Source organism: Caenorhabditis remanei, chromosome V (assembly GCF_010183535.1).
Source record: "Caenorhabditis remanei strain PX506 chromosome V, whole genome shotgun sequence".
Taxonomy (NCBI): domain Eukaryota; kingdom Metazoa; phylum Nematoda; class Chromadorea; order Rhabditida; family Rhabditidae; genus Caenorhabditis; species Caenorhabditis remanei.
Genome location: NC_071332.1, coordinates 13,531,423 through 13,543,819, shown reverse-complemented (window position 1 = coordinate 13,543,819; position 12,397 = coordinate 13,531,423). Strand labels below are relative to the sequence as shown.

Below are 12,397 nucleotides of genomic sequence, written 5' to 3'. Positions count from 1 at the left end.
TTGAAAAAAAGTTGAAATTAAAAAAAATGTATATCCGAAGTTTTCAGTCAATTGGCTATTGTATTTACCGACATTTCAAAAACAATTCTTACTTTCAATTCTGTTTTTCACTGCCTCTTGAGTTTTTTCTTGTCGTCTCAATATAGAGGAATTGTCAAGAAAATGTTGAGAATGGATAAGCCACAAAAGGTAACTGAAATAGATTTTTAAATCTGATGGAAATTCAATTTTTCAGGAGTTCGTGGGACCGGCGTCTTCTTCGACAGGTGCCCACACAATCAAGACTTCCCATGGTTTTAGTCACTAAATCTTTTATTGAATCTCGGTCATAACAGGAAAACTATAAGTTGAAAACGCATGAAGATTTCGATATTGCTTATAATTATAACATTTGCAAAGTGGCAGACAGGAGGGGTTGATATCATCAATTGAAAAAAATCACAAGTTTCTTAAGAAGCAAGAGGGTTCAGAAGAACAGATGAATCAAAAAAACTAACAGACAAATCAAGAAAGAAATACCAATAAAGAAGTAGAGTAGAAATGAGGCAAACCAAGAATTGAGGCGTTTATTTTTTGAAGTTATGATGAAAAAAGAACTGCCACATAAAATTTTAATTAGACCTGCTTCAGAAATATACAAATCACAAATCTGTTCTATGATATGGAAATGAAAAAAATAGGTCTGCGACACTGGCCCAAGACTCAGATATTGCTTCAAGATGATCTCTGAAATAAGAAATAAATAAAACTTCACCAGTTTAGTGACCGGATTATACTCAGCTAATTGAATAACAATCAATATTCTTCTAATCCAGAATCGCACTTTTGTGTAGTTGTTCTAGATTTTTTTTCCTCTTGTTCCTAATTAGTGCTGACGAAAACAGAAAAGAAAATCACTGACTAGGAATTAGACAGGTGACATATCTCTTTTTCTGAGTAATGGTTTCACAGAATTCAAAAGCCGAAATATTTTTCGTTTGTTCCTCACTCCTGCTTTATTAAACCTTAACGTTCCCCTATTTTCAACATGACAAACTTTCTAACTTCCCCTATAGTCTACTCTTTTATCTGTTATACCATTGGATGTTTCTCACTTCCTATTCACCTATTCGGTGGTTACTGTATCCTATTTCAGACTCCTTCCAGTATGAAATCTGTCAAATTCGCATTGTTGAATTTACATTTTTGGAGTTGCTCCACAGATTTGTTATTCAGTGTGATACTCCAGCCCTTCACATGTTTTTCTGCACCTATCAGTGTTTCTTTGGGTTTACTGAGATTTCTAATAGTAGGTCCAAATTTTGGCGTATGTTTAATGATGACTTCACTGTCACGTGAGTTTGAAGAAATAGAACAAATTAATAACTTTTCATCAGTGTTGCAGTAGTTGCAGTATCAACCATTTTCATTTTTGAAAACCGTTTCTATATTCTTTTCATGCAGCAAACATGGTGGAGACACTTCCGTTTTCTACTTCTGTTATTCAACTGCGGTGTTGTTATTTCCAATTTGATACCACCATGGCTGGAAATAGTGAAAGATCAAGATTCTATCAGAGAAATTGCTTTTCAGGTAGATATGAACATCACGAATTTCAAAACATTCCATTTTTTTCAGAAAACTTCCGAGCTCGTGACATTTGATAATCCTAAATTAATCTTTGCTACTCTCGAGAATTTTTGGATTTCAATGAGAGGACTTGCTCTACTTCTAGTGTTTTTCTCACAAACAGTAACACTGGTTATTTTAACTCACGTATTCATGAAAAATGCTGTGAAAACTAGTTCTGCGGAATTTCACAAAACACAGAAAACTCTGCTTCGAGCAATATATCTTCAGGTGAGGGAATATCCCAATTTCCAATGTCCATTGAAACTTTTCGGAACTTCAGATATCCATATCTTTCTGTCTTATTTTTATACCAGAATTGGCTGCTATTGTTGTTCGACTGTTTGCCAATTCAATTCAAGAAGCTGCTAACTTAACTAATCTATTTCTTTCGATTCATGGAGCTTCTGGAACCATTGTGATGCTTTATCTTTATAGACCCTATCGAACATTTTGTAGAAAATTATTGAATTACGCGATTTGTTGTAGGAAAAACAACAAACAAGGTTTCCTGAAACATAAAAATTTGCACTGAAAATAAAACTGTTAATATTCACATTCCTCGCTTTGCTGCTTGCCCGATTCTTCCTTCTCTAGCCCAAAATAGCTTTCTCAACACACAACATCTCTGAACACAAAAGGGCATATACAAAATGAAACTTTAAAAAAACATGATTGCTATTCTTGGAATGCCTGAACCTGAAGAAGTCAACCACCTCCCAAAAAAGAACAATGCATAATTAGAGATCACCCAAGAAAATCAGTGACAAGGAAGTAGATATGGGTGTTCTTTGTCTTAATTTCACATTTCGGTACTTTCTGACAACGAAAAACACAAACATGTTTTGGATTATTCCTTCACAGGTTGTTCGCGAGTAGACGCGTTACGGATGCGAATCTTGTGCGGAGTCTTTACGGATCCGTAACGACGCTTCTCGCGATAGGTCGTTCGCGCACGACTCGTATTCCTCATTCGCACACGGACCGTTTATGGATGTCCAACTTTTCTATCGACTGTGCGCGCACTGCTCGGATACGAGATCGCGTGAGGATGGTTTACGACGTCCTGCTCAGGGACTCTGATTGCTTTCGCGCACGGATCGTACATGGATGATTGGACTAACTTTTTCTCTCGCGGCCAGCTCAATTTTTATTTTTGTTTCGAATATTTTTTTCCTATTTTTTCTCAAATTTCTTTGAATTATTTACTTTTTCATGGTTTTTCAGGCCGATAAAATTATTGGAGACCGATTCGAACAAAATGGACAACAATTTTGTTGAGGTTTGTCTATCGGCTACCTATAAATACAGTATAGGACTTAATTTTTTCAGAATCTGGTCGGATATACAAATCAAGGAATAAGGAGCCGCAAATTCAATATTTTTTGATAAATGATGCAGAAACAATCTACTTTCAAGCAGTTTTTCGGTGAGTGAGCGATTTATTTCCAGATAAAAATGAGAAAAATAAATTTTCAGAGCATCAAGTGTTGGCTTGGCTCAGGCAAATCGATATTAATATAGCTAGATGTTGGGTCAATCTAGCATAAAAATGAAGTCTATCTAGACACATCGTCAATCTAGTGGCAGTGTAGCTATAATACAGCACTATTGCAAGTGTATATCAATCTAGATATGTGTGCCATCAGTATATCCCTAATCTAGCTAGATTGTGAAAAATGGAAGAGTCGATGTCAATCTAGCTAGATGTGGGGTTAATATAGCGCAAGAACCTAATCTAGCTAGCCAAGGCGTCAGTCTAGCTAGTTAGACATTCGAAAAACATTATTATTTTTATTTTTAAAACAATTTTGCAGTTTTTTTTCTGTTTTTCGAGTTACTCGATCTTTTCTCTGTATATATTTTTTAATCTACTGAAAAGACCATTTCCTATAATTTACCGCAGTTTTCCCAGAATACCACCGGTTTGAGACGTACACGTGAGATTTCGAAATGAAACATCTACGGATTACGGCGATGTCAATGACACTCTTTCCCAACTGAGTCCACAATATGGATCTTTAGGGAGGATCATCCAGCAAACAGCTAATCATTGGATTCGAACGGTACATATTGTATATCATTATTATCACAAACAAAGGTGAATTCAGGTGATTCCAGCAGAACGACCCATCGATAGAAGTTTCTGTTTACTTCAAACTGCGTGTCACAAATATGATGTGAGTTTTACAAAAGCTATCAAAACAAAAAGTTTTCATAACTACATCTTTATAGAAACCACCCACATTCCACTGCTCGTTTGGTACTTCGACAGTGATACTTCGGAGACACGACGCCTACATGTTATCGAAAATAATATGTTCCTATTTCTAGAATTTTTTGTTGTCACTACGGTATTGCTACTTTTTTGTCATTCATTTTCTTCGGATGAATAAATGTTGAAAACGCCACATTTCTATATAGAAAAATCAATAGACTATTCTAGCATTATTACTAGGCAAATCTAGCTAGACGCGTCGTCATTCTAGCGAGCTGCTTTTCAATCTAGCTAGCTCAGTCTCGCTATGCCAACATTGAAGCGAACCTAAGTAATGCCTGATTAATATCGATTTGCCTGAGGGCGGAAACGGAATGAGGCAACTACAACAGGATTTTGGCTTCAAAAATGGACAGAATTATGGATATTGGCACAAAATCGACACAAATCGACAAAAAAATTAGGAATGTTTCAATAAATTTTATATTAGTTTTTTTGTTGATTTTTCTATCTTTCTTGAATTTTTAATTGTTTAAATGATTTTTTCTGAAATAAATAAGTCATTATAAAAAACTTTTTTGCTTTGAAACCCAAGAAAAATAGGAAGGGGAGGGCAGGGAGAGCAACTAGAAATGAACGGATCGCGCACGGACCATATACGGACGTTCGCAAACGGGTCGGTTATGGATCCATAACGAGTCTTTTTTTCGGTACCGATATGGACCGTGCGCGATCGTCCGAAGCATCCGTAACGGATCGTTTGCGAACGACCTGTGTTACTTCTGAATCTGAAATCTCCTGATTTCTTCAGAATCCTAGAAAACTATCTGTAATACCAATGGATGTAGATCATAATTCGATTGAACAAAACAACATTCATTAATAATAATTTTTAATTTACCTGGCAATAGAAAAGCTTCTCCACTGTGGAAAACACTTCTAGTACAACATACATAACCGCTCCCACCAGTATTTCCCAGAATGAAATCACAAAATTAGACGAAAAAGAGCTGAATGCTGTTCGTCGAACTCAAAAATGAAAACATCAGTCAAAAGTGCAGTGGCCAGGAAGTTGACAGGTGAAATGAGTGTTCGGGTGAGAAATTCAGAGATCTGCTCAGTCTGACAACAGAAAACCACATATATAAGCATGTTTTGGAGACTGGGAGTTCCTCTTCGTTTATTTTTCTCTGTTCTCAAACATGCCGACTATTCTGGATTCCCCAACAAGCTATTCGATACTCCTGGACTCAATCGGATGTCTCTCAATACCTGTCCACCTGTTCGGTGGTTACTGTATCATATTTCAGACTCCTTCCAGTATGAAATCTGTGAAAAGTGTTTTGTTCAATTTACACTTTTGGAGTTGCTGGTTGGACTTAATATTCAGTATTATTGTACAACCGTTCATCTGTTCACCAACTCATGACGGAGTTATTTTGGGAATCATCAGGTATATAAATATGGATACACATGCACAAGTTTCTGTAACAGTTACTCTCTTATCACGTATATTTTCCACGGGAACCATACAATCAAGATATCTGTTTTACAGTAGTCGGAGTCTCAACAATTTCAATATTTGAGAATCGTTTCTTTCTTCTTTTCATGCAAAGAACATGGTGGAGATATTTCCGTTATCCATATATAGCTGCAAACTATATTTTGGCATTATCCAACTTTATACCTCCTCTGGTGGATATCCCCTCAGACCAAGGTTCACTGAAACTTGAAGCGTTTGAAGTGCTGAAACTCTGATATAGTTGGGAAAAATAATAATGTGAATTACAGCGAATTCCGGAGTTGAAACAGTTTGACAGTGCTGAGCACCCACTTATCATCATTCCTCTAGGATTCTCTATTAGAGCATTATTGGTTTCATTTGTTGTCCTTTTTCAAGCAGTAGGATTGGCTATTCTGATTAATATTCATATGAGGTATACATTCAAGAAAATTTTGATGTCGTCGGGAGCAAATAACATTCCGAAATTGCTGATTCGGGCGATATTGCTTCAGGTCTGAGATGGCGACACCTAAAGTCTCATTCTTTCCGTTTTCAGATATCAATTCCACTTTTTATTATGTTTATCCCCCAACTTGTAGTTCTGCTTACCAGATTACTAATCAACGTCACTCCGAGTATCACCAACATAACCAATATTATAATTTCGATTCATGGAGTGTCTGGAACTATCATGATGTTATATCTTCACAAACCGTATCGAGACTTTTGTTGGAAATTTTTTTGTTTGAAATGGGTAGTTGAGAGGAAACATGGAAATCTATTCCCTTACTAGCTATCCTACTCTGTGATATACAATAAAATGTGTTTGTTTTTTCTTTTAAAAACTCTAACAAATGCCTTTTGTGAAATTGCTTTCAAAAATCTTTCAGAATCTTTAAAAGATAGAGAAACTCGGGTCGTAAAGCATGCGGAGAATTTCCGTTCATCCGTGTACACTTTTACTGGTCTTCGTGAGATCCCTCAAAAATGGCCAGCAAGTGTACAATGCATCGTAAAGACCCTCCCACGGCCTCCTGCAGAGGCCCTCTCAAAGTAAATACTGTGCGCAGTGGGGCCCTCCTAATTTCTGTGTAGATTTACGATAAACAACACGCGAGGCGGAATTTCGGAACGTCGTTGCAAGTGTTGCACCTCTTTATTTCTTTTCCGATAACTATAGTTTTTCAGTGAATTTCAGCTTTTTTTTGAGTTCGGATGTGAAAATATAACGGAAAAAAATCCTCCATGCTTAAAAACATATACTTCAAATTATCAAGTCTGTGTTTGCATAATTTTCGTTATATTTTCCGTTATCCGTTAATATCGATTTGCCTGTGTTTCTCAGATGCGAAAACCAAAAAGTATCTGTGCTCCTCGTTGAATGAAAACAGAATTTTCTATTTTTCGGCGTATTTTCTTTTCGTATCAAAATCCGTTTCATGTTGATCGATTTTCAGCCAAAGTGACGAGATGTTCGATGAATTAGAAGGAATGGAAGAAGGCGGCGGTGAAGAACAACAAAATCAAGAGATTCCACAAGAAGAAGTTCCAGCCGAAGGTAATGTAACCGTTTTGTGCGGATATAACAACAAAAATGCTAAAAATAACCTAATGGGGCTATTCACACTCGGAAGAAAGTGTTTTCCTCTATTCGAGGAGCGGAATAACGACGTAAAACGGAAATTTAAACTATTTATTTAAACTTCATCGAGCTCTTAACATATCCTGATATAGTTTTTAGACTTTCCAATCGACCAAGACATTGATGATTTGCTCGGAGACGCCCCACTTCCAGATAATGATGAAATGATAGAAGAAGACGAAGAGAGACCACAAACAGCAGAATCTCGTGAGAAATCGCAAGAAATCGAGGAAGATAACGGATCGAAAGAAGACGATGAATCACCGATAGCTCCATCTAATTTAGGGAATGCAATTGATGCATTAATGATGAATTGGTGTCAGTTATTAACCAATGTAACCGTGAAACCACCTGTTCCCACACCATCCACACTTGATCATGTCAAAGAAGGCGCCGAGGTTTGCAGTAAACATGTAAGTGCTTGATTTACTTTGTTCAAACACCATCCAGAAATAGCTTTTTCAATAACAGTTGCATCCAAAAACTACCGCAATAGAAATGAAATATCCCGATTAGTATACTTACTACCGAACTTTCCCGAAAAAATAGATATCGATTACCGGCACATGATAGAATTTCTGGTGTCCGAAATCATCCGCTTTCGATATTCTCCAAAGAAGTACATTTTGACCAAAAACGTGTATTTAAATGAGTTTCCAACACGTTTCTTCTTTGAACCTTCTAATATTTCGTAATTTTCAGTTCCGTGATGCATCAGTGGACGTGAATAATGAATTCACTCGTCTCGGAATTCAATGGGAAATGGAAGAATTGATGGATCAGGCGGTAGTTGAAGAGAAGAATCTGGATGAAGCAATCGAAAGACAATTCAAATTAATGGAAAACGCAAGAGAGATTATAAAACAACGAACGGAAATGTATGCGCAGAAGTGCCCGGAGGCTGGCAAACATCTCACTACCTAATGATGATCATTCTTTCTTTCTCATTGCGTTCTTTCTTTTGTTGACAACTTTCAGTCTGAAATTTTAATCTCTAAATTATTGTCATGTTCATGTATTTATCTTCTCCCTATTCCAACACGCAGCATCGTTTAAAAATGTCATTTCCGTTTTCGAGTCTTTCTCTTAATTCTTACAATTGTTATAACTTTCAACAACTCGAACAGCAAAAGAACGAGCTTTGCCCGAAATGTCTTCAGTTTTTTATAAATTGTGATTTTATCTAATTAACTGAATAAAAATAAGTCTCTTCATAAGCGTTTTTGTTCCTTACAACCTCCGCCTCTATTTACAGATCGCCAGAAGTGGAACCTTCTGCAGTCCAGGAAATAATAATCTTTGAAGAATTCAAGGCAATGTGAAAATCAGTGGAAATAGTCTGTTCAACGCAACAAACCACATTTTTCCCAATGTTTCTCATAGTTTGTGACCGACTGATGTGTACTTAATACTTCTCTGTTTCTCACTGTTCTCTTACCTCTCGACAGGTATAAATAGAGAACTACCATACACATTCATTTCCACTCGTATCACAATATGGGAGGCTTCTTGTCTCATCTGAAACCTGAACAGAATTCAGAAGTTCTGCCAGCAACGTGTGGTCCTGTTCGAGGGAACATTTATAAGCATGTAAGTCAGATTATGGGACATATTAATGATAAACATCTAAATATTCAGAAGAATGACGTCATCGTGGACGGTTTTCTTGGAATACCGTATGCCAAACCTCCAGTAGACGAGCTTCGTTTCAAGAAGCCAATTCCAGCTGACACATGGAAAGAGGCTAGAAATTGTTATGAGTACGGACCGGCTTGTGTTCAGACTGGAGGCTTTGAAGGGGTTCGGGACTAGTCTGAGAACTCTAAAAACCTAAATATGGTATTCAGATAGCTGGTCCAAGACAAAAAACTCCAGAAGAAGCGGGTTGTCTCACTCTGAATGTATTTACTCCGCGTGGTCAGTCAGCTGAATTTGTGAGTTCTCAATCAAAGTCAGATAACTTTTTCAATCATCTTTTTCCAGAAATCGGGTCGTCCTGTGATGGTTTTCATTCATGGAGGAGGTTATGAATTGTGTGGTTCGTGTGATTACTGCGACTACTCACTTTCTGGAACACTCCCGCTAAAAGATGTTATTGTTGTCACTGTCAACTACCGCCTAGGAGTATTTGGGTTCCTCACGACTGACGATGATTCATGTCGAGGAAATATGGGTCTTTGGGATCAAACTCTAGCTCTCCGATGGGTTCAGAAACATATTTCTTCGTTCGGAGGAGATCCTTATTGCGTGACAGTCTTTGGACAGAGTGCAGGTGCATCGAGCACTGATTTACTGTCATTGAGTCCACATTCAAGGGATCTCTTCAGAAGATTCATTCCGATTTCTGGATCTGCTCATAGTGATTTTGCATTGAGAACTTCTGAAAATCAAGCAAAGATCTTCAGAGAGTTTGCAGAATTTCATGGATTCACGGGAGGGGACTCAAAAGTTCTATTCAATTGGTATCAGACACAACCAGCTGAAACTTTGAGTAATGTTAAAAACTTCAAGAAGTCAATTTCTGGATTTTTGACATTTATTCCCAACTTTGATGGAGATTTCTTCCCGAAACCACTCGACGAATTGAGAAAAGAGGCACCAAAAAAACAAATGATGACTGGAGTTACCGAGTACGAAGGTCTTATGATGGCTATGATCAATCCCACGCTTTCACCAGCTGACAATGGAATTAAACTTCTAGCAAAAGAATCATACGGGAAGGATGTAGTGAGTAATCCAGACGAAACTCAACGAATGTTTTATGAGAACTACACGAAGGAAGTGGACGCATCTGATGAGTTCGCTATGAAGAAGAAGTTGATTGAAGCATTTGGGGATGAATATTTCAATTTCGGAGTTCTGCAAGCAGCGAAATCGGCGGCAAAGTATGGGAATGATGTGTACCTGTACACTTTCAATTATACAAACCCAGATGGATTTGGAATGTGGAATGATATGCTCCCATTCAAAGGTAAGATTTAAATATCTTTTTGAGAGAATCATATTTCTGTTTTTCAGCTGCTCTTCACGGCACAGAACTCCGTTATATTCTCGGAGAAGGCGCATATTCGAAGTTCGATCCCAATGAGGAAGACTTGAAAGTTCTCGAAAAAATGACAACACTTTTCTCTAATTTTGCTAAATATGGGTATGCTTCTAAAAAAAACAAGAGAACCAATTCTACTTCAGAAATCCAAACGGAAAAAATTCAAATGGATGGGAGAAATATAGTCTGGACAATCCTGAACGACATTATCACATCGCTTATCCATCCAGTGAAATGAGAAATATTTTTCATGAGGGAAGAATTTCGTTTTTGGAAAAACTTGACGGTGAAAGTGAAAAGTATCAAGAATTGATGTACGGAAAGAAGAAATAGTGTTTGATTGTCGAATTCTCTAACATTCTGAAATAAAAAATGTGTATTTTGGACTATTTATATCGATTTTCTATCTGAACAGTGAGAAACTCAGATCCATAGAAACTAAATAAAAAGAATCAGCTCTGGTCAAAGGGCCAAAACTTGTTGCCAGAGAATTTGAAGCTCACTGTGAAATTTCAAAAAAAAATTGGTTCAAAATGACCGAAATCATTTTCATACAATTAGTTAGTTCAATTTCGTTGAAGTCCGGTGAAAATCACATTATGCGTTACTTTCGGTGAGTAGTTTTTAAAACTTCTGGAAATGAGAAAGTGTAAATAAAGATGGAAAACTAAAGTTAGACAGTGATCAATATTCACTTTAAAAATACTTACAAAGCCTACAAGTTGTATAAAACGGGATTGAAAACAAATTATTTGAAGGTGGATTTGAGAAAAACGTATGAACTGACAATCGAACATATACCGGTTTGAGAAAATGAAAGGACACGATGAGAAAATGTTGGAATACCTGAGAAAAAAGATGGCGATGTAGAAGTTACTTCAGTAAATTACTAATATGATAACTTTTAAATCGAATAGAGAATTAACACGACTAGGTAGTGAGATGTTTGCCAGCCTCCGGACACTTCTCCGCATACATTTCCGTTCGTTGTTTTATAATCTCTCTCGCGTTTTCCATCAGCTTTTCTTGTCTTTCGATTGCTTCATCGAGATTCTTCTCTTCGACTATCGACTGTTCCGACAATTCTTCCATTTCCCATTGAATTCCGAGACGTCTGAATTCATTATTCACGTCCACAGATGCATCACGGAACTGAAAATTACGAAATATTAGGTGGTTCATAAAGAGACGTGATATAGAAGCTCATTTAAATACACGTTTTGGGTCAAAAATGACATCTTTGCAAAATATCATATGTTTTTTTTCTGTTTAATTCCGGTAGTTTTCGGATGCAGTTGGGTTTGAAAAAACCATTTCCGGGCAGTGTGTAGTAGATTCACGAGTAAATCAAGCACTTACATGTTTACTGCAAACCTCGGCGACTTCTTTAACATGATCAAGTGTTGATGGTGTGGGAACAGGTGCTTTTGCTGTTACATTGGTTAATAACTGCAACCAATGCATCATTAATGAATCAATTGCATCTCCTAATCTAGATGGAGCTATCGGCGATTCATCATCTTCTTTCGATTCGTTCTCTTCCTCAACTACTTGTGATTCTTCTGATTTTTCACGAGATTCTGTTGTTTGTGGTCTCTCTTCGTCTTCTTCTATCATTTCATCATCGTCTGGAAGTGGAGCGTCTTCGAGCAGTTCATCGATGTCTTGCGCGATTGGGAAGTCTGGAAACGGAGAATCAGAATAGTTTCGAGCGAGGCATGAACAAAATAAAAATGGACAAAACAAGTGTACAATTTCTTTAAAAAGCTTTTGCATTGAATATTTGAAGAAAACTGTCAGTCTGAACAGTCCACAATAATTCCGCTAATAGAAATATGAAACTTTAAGAACGGAAAACGGCAACAATGACAATTATTCTGAAAGAAGATTGTTTGGAGGGGTTTTATGATTTTCTTACAATGCTCCATTCACATTTTTTGCTCACTATCAGTTTCCTCATTATGAGAAGAACTATTTGCAAAATAGACGCGCATCGAACGAGTGCTTTGAAAAAATGGAAGCGCATCCGCTTAAATAGATGGAAGTACAAAAATCCACCACCTTTAATTAGTTTTTTGCATTTTTATTTCGATTTTCTGTTAACAAACGCCAAATCACCTTCGGCTGGAATGTTTTCTTGTGGAATCTGTTGATTTTGTTGTTCCTCTTCGCCGACATCCTCCATTTCCTCTAATTCGTTGAACATTTCGAGAATATACCTTTAAATCGAAGAATTTAGGAAACCGATGAACCATTTTCAGAAAAATAAAAGCAAACGTAAAAGGTAAAGTCAATGAAAAATAAGCAAAAGAGAAACCAGCTTCGGAAAATTCAAGTTTATAAGGGAAACCCCAATTTTTAATAGAACTCAGCAAAGCA

At 36.9% G+C, this 12,397-nt stretch overlaps 4 protein-coding genes across 4 annotated transcripts; 3 read left to right on the top strand and 1 right to left on the bottom strand.

The window, feature by feature from the left end:
- Window positions 1-1,437: 1,437 nt before the first annotated feature.
- GCK72_019687 (uncharacterized protein) lies at window positions 1,438-3,127 on the top strand (the record flags this gene model as incomplete). The annotated part of the gene is made up of 5 exons (XM_053733163.1): window positions 1,438-1,572; window positions 1,618-1,839; window positions 1,892-2,114; window positions 2,941-3,037; window positions 3,088-3,127. 5 exons carry the CDS (start codon window positions 1,438-1,440, stop codon window positions 3,125-3,127), a joined length of 717 nt encoding a protein of 238 aa, XP_053582076.1.
- A 1,901-nt stretch (window positions 3,128-5,028) lies between these two features.
- Window positions 5,029-7,896, top strand: GCK72_019686 (uncharacterized protein; the record flags this gene model as incomplete). The annotated part of the gene is made up of 5 exons (XM_053733162.1): window positions 5,029-5,100; window positions 5,618-5,763; window positions 6,788-6,888; window positions 7,072-7,385; window positions 7,675-7,896. The coding sequence occupies 5 exons, from the start codon at window positions 5,029-5,031 to the stop codon at window positions 7,894-7,896; spliced, it is 855 nt and encodes a 284-aa protein (XP_053582075.1).
- A 573-nt stretch (window positions 7,897-8,469) lies between these two features.
- On the top strand, window positions 8,470-10,256 carry GCK72_019685 (uncharacterized protein; the record flags this gene model as incomplete). The annotated part of the gene is made up of 5 exons (XM_053733161.1): window positions 8,470-8,562; window positions 8,611-8,772; window positions 8,820-8,906; window positions 8,956-9,943; window positions 9,991-10,256. The coding sequence occupies 5 exons, from the start codon at window positions 8,470-8,472 to the stop codon at window positions 10,254-10,256; spliced, it is 1,596 nt and encodes a 531-aa protein (XP_053582074.1).
- A 692-nt stretch (window positions 10,257-10,948) lies between these two features.
- On the bottom strand, window positions 10,949-12,224 carry GCK72_019684 (uncharacterized protein; the record flags this gene model as incomplete). The annotated part of the gene is made up of 3 exons (XM_003095624.2): window positions 10,949-11,170; window positions 11,378-11,700; window positions 12,137-12,224. The coding sequence occupies 3 exons, from the start codon at window positions 12,222-12,224 to the stop codon at window positions 10,949-10,951; spliced, it is 633 nt and encodes a 210-aa protein (XP_003095672.2).
- Between the last annotated feature and the right edge of the window lie 173 nt (window positions 12,225-12,397).